General features: G+C 32.6%; 1 protein-coding gene and 1 pseudogene across 2 annotated transcripts; both read left to right on the forward strand.

Annotated features, from left to right (window-relative positions):
- Positions 1–2,148: 2,148 nt before the first annotated feature.
- Hbg2 (alpha-glucosidase) lies at positions 2,149–5,342 on the forward strand. 2 transcript variants are annotated; one of them, XM_018461071.1, is made up of 3 exons: positions 2,149–2,219; positions 2,704–3,997; positions 4,551–5,046. In XM_018461071.1, the coding sequence occupies exons 2-3, from the start codon at positions 2,760–2,762 to the stop codon at positions 5,044–5,046; spliced, it is 1,734 nt and encodes a 577-aa protein (XP_018316573.1). In that variant the 5' UTR covers positions 2,149–2,219; positions 2,704–2,759. The 2 variants fall into 2 exon arrangements, with proteins under 2 accessions (XP_018316573.1, XP_018316574.1); XM_018461072.1 differs by lacking the exon at positions 2,149–2,219 and having other exon boundaries at positions 2,760–3,997; positions 4,551–5,342.
- An 804-nt stretch (positions 5,343–6,146) lies between these two features.
- LOC108730839 (probable maltase) lies at positions 6,147–6,763 on the forward strand (annotated as a pseudogene).
- Positions 6,764–10,027: the final 3,264 nt, after the last annotated feature.

The following is a 10,027-nucleotide window of genomic DNA, read 5'->3' on the forward strand; positions in this document are numbered from 1 at the left end:
CGTTGAACGGCAAGACGCGTATCAGCGAGCTTCGCCGCTGGGGATCTTCGTGGTGAAATCCGTGGTGCGGCATTATTTTCTCGAAATTTGTAATGCGAAATAGGGTAATCAGCAATACGCTGTGAAACGCGTGGCGGATGCGAGAAATGTTTAATGGAATAGTATCGATTGCAGCTACGTTCAAGTAACAATTATTTCAGCAAATATTTGTATCATAAAAAAAACCTATAAAAAAAGAATATACGCCAAGTAAATAAAAAAGTATCGCACGTTATATTCTTTCTAAACCCAAAAAGATTAATTTTTTTAATAAATATATATAATTTATATGTATTATATATAATTATTCAAGAAATTAACTGTTAAAAAATAGAGATAAAATCAATGCAACTAGTCAAGTATATGGCGTTACTAAAAAAAGACCTCGAAGAAGCTAATTTATAAAAATTCTATTAATTCTAAGACATATAAGAATTAAAAGTAACTAAAGTGATTGAATTATAATAAAGGAAAAAAAACTTAGCGTGCTCGGATTGTACTAATTGAATTTCTGTGAATATATTATCAAAATAAATATTTCTGTTAAAACTATTTGAATTATTTCCCTGTACAGAAAATATGTATTTATTATTTTCTATTTCAACTAAATATTTTCTCCGGCACAGCTATCTAAACATAGTCTATAATTGACTATATTTACACCCTTATTATATCAAAAATTTAAGCTTAAAATAAAAATTTACAAATAACTTTTTTATTTAATTTTTTAACAACTTGCTATAGTATTTTGAGTCACGAATTTTGGGACATCCTGTATACAAATTGCTATTTGTGTATGCATTCGTACGTGTGATTAAAAAAAATCAAAATCGTCGATGGTTTGATGAAATAATATATTACTCGATCTCAAGATCTCAGTATATTGTTCGAATTGGTCGCAATTGAAAGATTGATATTCGACATTGTATGAAAGAAGTTGGATTTTTGATTGCGGTTTTAGTTTCTCAAGTAATTTTAATCGAAAATTTGTTGATGTTGTGTTGGATAAAGTCATGATGTAAAAAGATGTAACTGTGTGTAACAGTGTGTGGCCGCTGAATAATATAAGCATAATAAAATTTAATTTTATTTACATCTTTATCATTGATTGATCTGAATATATCTCGCAACATCCTGTATATAAATTTAATTGTCTGGGTTATTATTCAGCGGTCATCATACACACTTGTTATACACTGTTACATCTTCTTACATCATGACTTTATCCAACATAACATCGACAAATTTTCGATTAAAATTACTTAGGAACTAAAACCGCTATAAAAAATCTAACAACACTTCTCCTACAATGTCGAATATTAATCTTTCAATTGCGATCAATCCGAATAAAATTAGTGGTTAGGAATACGAAATTATTATTACGAAACCTTATAAATTATCGAAAATATGTAATGCAATAAATAAAATAATGATAATAAACAATTACCTGCATTGATTAATAAGTAGTAAATGAGTAAAAAGAAGATTAAATGAATAAAACTGATTAATAAGTAATTTATATATAAAATAAATAAATAATAATATATTTTTATTTTTATAATATAAGTATTTTATATATATTATATACATATATCTATATATGATGAAAAATATACTAAATTTTAATAAATTTGTTTGTATAGTATTTACTAAATATAAAGTTGTATTAAATATATTTATTTAATACAAGAATTATTCGTTTGATTTAACTATTATTTTTTTTTATTGAATAAATATCTATGTATTATAAGTAAACGTTTACACTATTCATATAGTTGACACTGTTTCCCAATAACGTTATTCTTGACAGAGTCTACAGACTTCTATATACTAAATCCTAATTCCGTGCCTTTAATTGTTGTCAAAAAGTACGTACGACATGTGCAAAATAAGACCCAGTCATACGCAGAATGACATTCTATGTATTTTTGAATTAATCACAAAGGATGGATCTATTCGCGTCTCTCTCCTACTTTGTGTGAGGGTCTCTCTCTCTCTCTATTCTGCGCATCCACTTCGCGCAGGCAACATTTTTACATAAGAAAAAAGTGGGAGTTAGCATTCTAGTGCAACATATAGAAGTCTGTGTAATAGTCGCAAATGAAACATATTCGCAATTGCCACGAAAATGTATGGTATGCGACCGAGTGCAGATCAAGTGTGATAATATATCTTCGTAAGTATTTATTACTATGAAATTAATAATGTACGTTTTCCATACAAAACAAATCATTTCTTCAAATCATGGTCACCATGAGCATGTAAATTAAAAACTCCGGGACATCACTTACGCAAAACGTTTAGGAAGTGAATCGGACCGTAGCTTATGTATGCAGTGATGTTCACGTATCACGTAATCACTCGGTCCGTTTTATATTTTTATCTTATGTTTTGACGTCTCTTTATCAACCTATTTCATAAGTCTATATATGTAAAGACAATAATAATGGAGTAGTTTCGAACGTGCAGTAATTACGTGCAATTGCAATGATTGTGTTTCGAGATAAAAATAACAGCATGATGAAACGATTGCAGGGAACTATTTGATATTGCTTGATATGAATGTTATTGCGAAGAATGCATATCGCTATCAGTTGATAATTCTTAGATGCGGCCAAACGTAACCAACTTATCGATAATACGACATGTTTTTAAATTTTTCAGAAGTTTGTCGCTTGGTATAAAAGCACTGGAGTAAGCGATCAAAATAATCAGTCACTATGATTCGTTCGTGTATTCTCATCGCGGTGTTGATCGTTCTGGCCAGCTCGAGCTCGGCCCAGGAAGCAGATAAAGATTGGTATAAGAACAGTCTGGTGTATCAGATCTATCCGAGAAGCTTCAAGGACAGTAATGGCGATGGCATTGGCGATTTGATAGGTATCAAGAACAATTTGGAGCACATTAAGGCCATTGGCGCCGATGCGTTATGGATGTCACCGATCTTTTCTAGTCCACAGAAAGATTTCGGCTACGATATTTCTAATTTTACCGATATCAATGAAGAGTACGGCTCCTTAGATGATTTTAAAGACCTCGTAGCGGAGGCACAACTTCTTGGGCTGAAAGTAATCCTTGATTTTGTGCCGAATCACAGTTCAGATCAACATGAATGGTTTAACAAAAGTATCCACCGTATTGAACCTTACGATGAATACTATGTTTGGCGTGACGCAAAATATGATAACGATAACAATAGGACAGAACCGAACAACTGGTTGAGTGCTTTTGGAGGCTCTGCCTGGCAATGGCACGATACGCGAGAGCAATATTATTTGCATCAGTTCGCTGTTGGACAACCAGATCTCAATTATCATAATGAGGAGCTGCGAGAAGAAATGAAAAAAGTTTTAGTATTCTGGATGGATCTGGGCGTAAAAGGCTTCCGCATTGACGCTATCAATCATATGTATGAGGATGATCGATACTTGGATGAACCATTAAGTAACTTAAACGTACCAAGCGATGATTACGACTACTTGAATCATATTTACACAAAAAATCTTCCCGAAACTTACGAGACTCTTAAGACTTGGAGGGAGTTGATGGATAATCACTCAACGGGTGACATGAAGATGATCCTGACCGAGGCCTATGCGGACTTTGATCTCACTATAGAGTACTATCAGTCTGGTTCAACGGTGCCGTTCAACTTCGTATTTATTAGTGATCTAAATAACAAATCCAGTGCAGCCGATTTCAAACGTAATATCGATCGTTGGATAAACAACATGCCTAACGGTACGGAATATGTTGCGAATTGGGTGACGGGAAATCACGACAATCATCGCGCGGCTACCAGATTCGGCGAGAAACGAGCCGATCAACTTTCCATGTTGGCAACCGTTTTGCCCGGTGTAAGCGTGGTTTACAATGGCGACGAGATCGGTATGCTCGATAGGAATTTTACATTCGAAGAAACTATGGATCCTGCCGGATGCGGTGCTGGACCCGATAGGTACTGTTACAATAAAACAATGAATTTAAATAGAATTATATCGTTACGATGAAATATATAATAGATTTAAATAAAATCTCTCTATAAATATATCTATTTATTAAATAAATATTGTATATTTTATAAATATATCCTTTTATTTTTATATTTTATATTATTTGGAATATAGAAATGTTGATTAATAAAATTATGTAAAAAATACTATCGTAAAAATTATACACATATTACATTTGGTGTACAGATATTTAGTTTAGATCATTACGAAGATTTATATGACTTTATCCACTAATAATTAATTTAATGCAAATCATTTATCTTAAAGTGAATTTTACTTATAATAAATACATATTTATGAACTGATTATTTATTTTGACAAAAAAATGATTAAATTATATTATTATTATTATATATGTATACTCATGGTATCTTTTAGATTTTGTTAATAAGTTGAAGCTGCATTTCGAAAGAAGTGTATTATTTAATGTAAACTTCTATAATTATATTCAAGATGTATCTTTTTATTAATTAATGATACATGTTATCGTGTTTTCAGATATTTTTTAAAATCGCGAGATCCAGAAAGAACACCTTTCCAGTGGGATAATAGCACCAGCGCCGGTTTCTCTACTAACAATTTAACGTGGCTTCCGGTGAACGGAAATTATGACTACTTGAATTTAGAGGCGCAAATACCCGATCTATACTCTCATTATAACGTGTTTAAGCGCTTAACACAACTGAAGAAGAAGCCCGTCATCAAGCAGGGCACTCTGGAGACTGCGTTGTACTGTTTTAAATGTTGTGTCACCGAAAATGTTCTAGGTGTAGTACGACGAGACGGAACATCCATTGTGGTCCTCATAGTGAACTTTAGCGACACGGAGACGGTCATCGTTGATATTTCAACCTGGTTAAACATTTCGGAGCAGTTAATGGTGTATACATCCAGCGATTCCAATCTGCTTCTAAGATCGTCCGTTAATATGGGTACCTTCAGTCTGACTGGTTCAGTCTCTGTTGTGCTCACCACAGCAGATTTATTCGATTAAATTTTTGCTTATTTCGTATTAACGAATAAAACTCTTAAGTAAAGCAAATTTTCGGATACAGTAAACATAAGTATTTTTTCTGTGGGCAGATTGTATTTTGTGTAAATATGAGAATGAACTTTTTCAAAGGAAATGTATTTTGTGATAATAACGATTAAAAATAAATTTGTTGCCATTAGATATCATGTTACTATTAAATGAAAAAAAAAACATTATAACAGCATTTAAAATCAATTAGTGCTCATTTATGTATCTACAAAATGCACATTTTCGTTTAACCGAATAAATTTTATTTTAACCAAAATAAGAGTAATTTTTTTATTATCCCCCAGTATATAAGATATAATAGTATAAATCAATGCTAAAACAATATTTATATTGGCTTTTTAACTCAGTTGCCTCGTTGTCTTAACAATTAATTTTCCTTTGTCGTTACTTCAATGTTAACTTTATTTTCTGACTTCCAATTTTTCTTAATAAAGCACATTTGTTTAATTAGTTACCATGATGGACTAGAAATAACTATCAACCTATGACATGTCAAAAGCACAAAATATTTTAATTATTCTTTCTACATAGTATTAAAGCACATTGTTCTCTTTTTTTCAGTATTAAAGCATGTAACTTTTTCATATTATGTATTTGTACAAATTAATTTATTCATATAAAATGTGAAACATTTTATTTTTACCAAATTGCATTTTTGCGAAATAAATCCAAAACACAATGGCCCAATTAATAATTTTATAATGTATATTCTTATTCTTTATATTTATATTACAAGTTTCAACAATATAGTTATGTTATAAATTATAAATTTTTATTAGACGCAATAAATATCTTTAATATGATTACGGTGCTTCTTGATATTATAAAAACAATAATACAAGAGAGAGAAGCTATCTGGCATCAAATTATCTTGATATTATCGTAAAAAATGTAAGTTATCGTTATCAGTAATTCTATGATTTGCAGCTACAAGCTTGTCAAATAAAAATAATAATTCCAACAATCTATTCATAGCTATGACTTTTTGAAAAAGCCATCGCGTATAGAGCATAAAATCGTATCAGAATTAACAATCGAATTAGTCATTTATTATGCTTCGCCTATGTATTTTCATTGTAACGTTGATTGTTCTAATAACTTCAATCGAAAGATCGGACAAAAATTGGTTCAAGAAGTTTGGTATATCAAGTCTATTCGAGAAGTTTCAAGGATAGTGATGGAGACGGTATAGAAGATTTGATGAATGGTATCACGAATAGATTGGAGCATATCACGGACATTAGGACTGATGCGCTATGGCTGTCATCGATTTATATGAGCCTGCAGTTTGACTTTAGCTACGACGTTGCTAATTATACTAACGTCGACAAGGATTATGATACTTTAGCTGACTTTGATAAACTCATGGAGAAGGTGAAGTCCCTCAGGCTGAAACTAATTCTCAATTTCGTGTCAAACTACAGCTCTCACGAGCATGAATAGTTAAGAAAAAGCGTTCAACGGATCAAGTCCTACGACGAGTCTGGCGTGACGCGCGCGAGTAGTGAACGACAGTAGGAAACCACCGAACAACTGGTTGATTGTTGTCCGATGCTTCGCCTGGAAATGGAACTCGGCACAGTAACAATACTATCTCCATCAGTTCAACGTTGCTCAGGCGGATCTCAACTACCGCAGCGTTGCATTGCAACGTGAAATAAAAAACTGAGTTTTGGGCTGGATCGGAATGTGGATGGTTTTTGCTATCATCCACTTGTTTGAGAATGCATGTTATCTAGACAAGCCTCGAAAAAATATACCGGGAATGCTGAACGGACGATGATCACAAAACTGAATTTACATGGGAAATCTTCCCGAGACTAATGAAGTCCTGGAGAGAGTTACTGGATAATCACTCGATTAATGCAAAAATGATTTTGACCGGGGTCGACATAAAACTTTGCGTTGTATACAAATCAAGCTCGAACGTGTCGCTTAATTTTATGTTCTCATTCTTTATTTGAACAATGAGTCTAGCGCGGCTGACTTCAAATGTCTCATCAATCGATGGATGAACAATATACCTAACGATTCACCATACGTCGCGAATTGGGTAGTAGACAATCATGACAATCATCGAGCGGCTTCCAGATTGGGCGAGAAACGGACCGATCAGCTTTCCGTGTTGGCGACGGTTTTACCCGGCGTAAGCGTGATTTACAACGGCGACGAGATCGGCATGGTCGATAGGAATTTTACGTACGCGGAAACCAAGGACCCTATCGGATGTATTGTTGGACCTGACACGTATCACGAGTGAAGATAAACCTGGACAAAATCGTGTGTCTAAACAGATTTGATATTTATAAATGCACTATTTTATTTCCAAATGTATCAGATATTTATAATATTGTATCATTATATTTGTAATATCATTATATCAAGTAAAAAATGTTTAATTAATAGAATATATTCAACATGATCATTATTAAAATTTTAAATTTAATTTGAAAATATCATTTAATTCAAATTTCTGTTATATTTTTATTAACCCTTCGTGGTTTCTCTCTCTCTCTCTCACACACACACACACACACACACACACACAACACGCACGCACGCACGCACGCACGCATGCACACACACGCGTTAAAACACGTTTTTTGTGCGAATGGCTGCTAGACGCATACTAACGGTCCGATTAAAAAGCTAAGCATCTTTATCGATAGTTGAAGCTTCAAACCTTTAATCGATGGCAGGTACACGTCCTTCCCACGCCAGGAAGTTCATCTTTCATCTAATGTGAAAGATAATACTCGCATCATTTTGATCCCGAATGACCACGAAGGGTTAAAGGTGTTAAATTCTACTTCTTTGTATAACGCGCAATTATTTATCTTTAAATTAGTGACCATAATTTATCTTCACAATAAAAAAAGGCTTTTTTTTTTTATAAAAAAGGTAAGAAAAAGCTAATATGCAGACATTCAGTGAGGACGAGCATTAGTTATTCTATATGGTAAGCGTTGTATTAATAAACGCTAGTAAGCGTTATATTCAAATGGATTTCGATTTTCACGCACTTGCAAATATTATTTAAAATTGATCCGGCGAGAATGCTTTTAACAGGACGATAGCATCAGTGCGGGCTTCTTTATCAGCAATGAATTGTGATGAACAACAATTACAGGATTCTGAATTTAGTGGCACAAAAAGTCGCGGCCGTGTTCTATTATAGTATAATATATTCAAATATTTGTCGCGTTTGAAAAGGAAGCTCGTCAAGCGGGGCTCTCTGGAGATTGCGTTGTACTGTTTCGATTGTTCTATCGCCGAGAATGTTTTAGGGGTGGTATGGCGACACGATGCATCTGTCATGGCGCTTATAGTCAACTTTGTAGACACGCCAGTCACCGTAGACGCCAGGATCTGGATGAATATTCCAAAGCAGTTGATAGTCTATGCGCCCAATGTGCATTCTGAGATGCTGGCAAGATCGCGCGTCGATGCGATTCGCATCACTATGCCCAGTTTGGCCTTCGTTGTGCTTACCACAGCAGATTTGGTTTAGTAAACTCCTGTCTATGTTATGTTCACGGATAACCGTCCGGTAATACGAAGTTTCAGATATCTATGCAGCATGCATAAGTCACTTATAAAGTTTATTCTGGAATTTAAGATAGTTTTATGCGAAACTGATGAATTGAAAGCAGATATAAGGATGAAGTATGTTTTGTAACAAGTGTTAGTGTTCGATGATCATTAACGATTAAATGATAGTAAATATGATGGATTGCGTGTCTCTAAAATATTTTTATACAATTTTAAGAAATTTTTGATTTGTTGTATAAGATGCTGAAATAATAAGGATTGAATTTTTAATTCAGTTTTCTTTGTAATAAAATTATTTAACAATTAATTTTCTTTCATAGTTAACACAATATTAAGTTCAGTTTCAGATCTTTATTTTTAATAAAGTATAATATATTGATTTTTAATCAAGTATATTTATTTGTATTAGAATATTATATGAATTAATTAAAGTGCCACTTTTTTCTTTTAATTAATAGTAGCGATGGAAATAATTTTTGTGGAAGAATTGCCTTAGAATAAATATTAGAATACTTGCGTTTAAGGAGTGAAAAATCCTAATTATGCTCATATACGTGTGTGTGTGTGTGCGCGTGCGTGTGTGTATATATACTTATATATACTATATGTTATATATATTACTAATATATTATACATATTATACACTTAATTTTATATTACACAATTTATTTATTGTGTAATATAATAATAGATAGTTAATTATAATGTGTGTTATCTTGTCCGCCGTTTATAAAATACAAAATAGCGGCATGTACAGTATGACATGTTTCGTGACGTTTGATTTTGTGGTGGCTACAACAGCAACAGAGAGTGATCTTTCAATAAATATTAGCCTTTGATAAATGCTGACGGTACTTTATTCAGCATGATTTATATTACACTTGCGACCGTTGTTTGTTGTTTATATCTATACGAATAAACCAGTAGCAACATGCCGAATATTATTTTATTACTGGAAAATCTCTCTGTAAAATCCCAATACAAATTCGTTTTGTTGTTCGGCAAATATAACAAGACAGGCAGAATTTGGATATCTGTCTGATTTATGATATCATTTAAAGCGGCTTAATAAAATATAATACCGGTGCTGTGAAAAGGATTGAAAATTTACGCGTAAAATTCATCAAAAATATTAAAAATTCCTTTGTCGATGTATAATTTACTAATATTTTCAAGAGAGGAATTCAGATAGATTAAGACCGATGTTTTTCGTAGTCGCAATTTTTATATTTAGGGTCGTCTTAAGATGTCATAATTAGCTGTTTTCACATTTTAAGATATTACACTCTATTCCATAAGATTATATTTGCAACAAAGTTCAGTACATCATAATTTGGTATTTTTCTTCATTGTCTAATATATCATCGTTTAATATACTATT

Source organism: Mycetomoellerius zeteki, unplaced genomic scaffold (assembly GCF_001594055.1).
Source record: "Mycetomoellerius zeteki isolate Tzet28-1 unplaced genomic scaffold, Tzet1.0 scaffold98, whole genome shotgun sequence".
Classification (NCBI taxonomy): Eukaryota; Metazoa; Arthropoda; class Insecta; order Hymenoptera; family Formicidae; genus Mycetomoellerius; species Mycetomoellerius zeteki.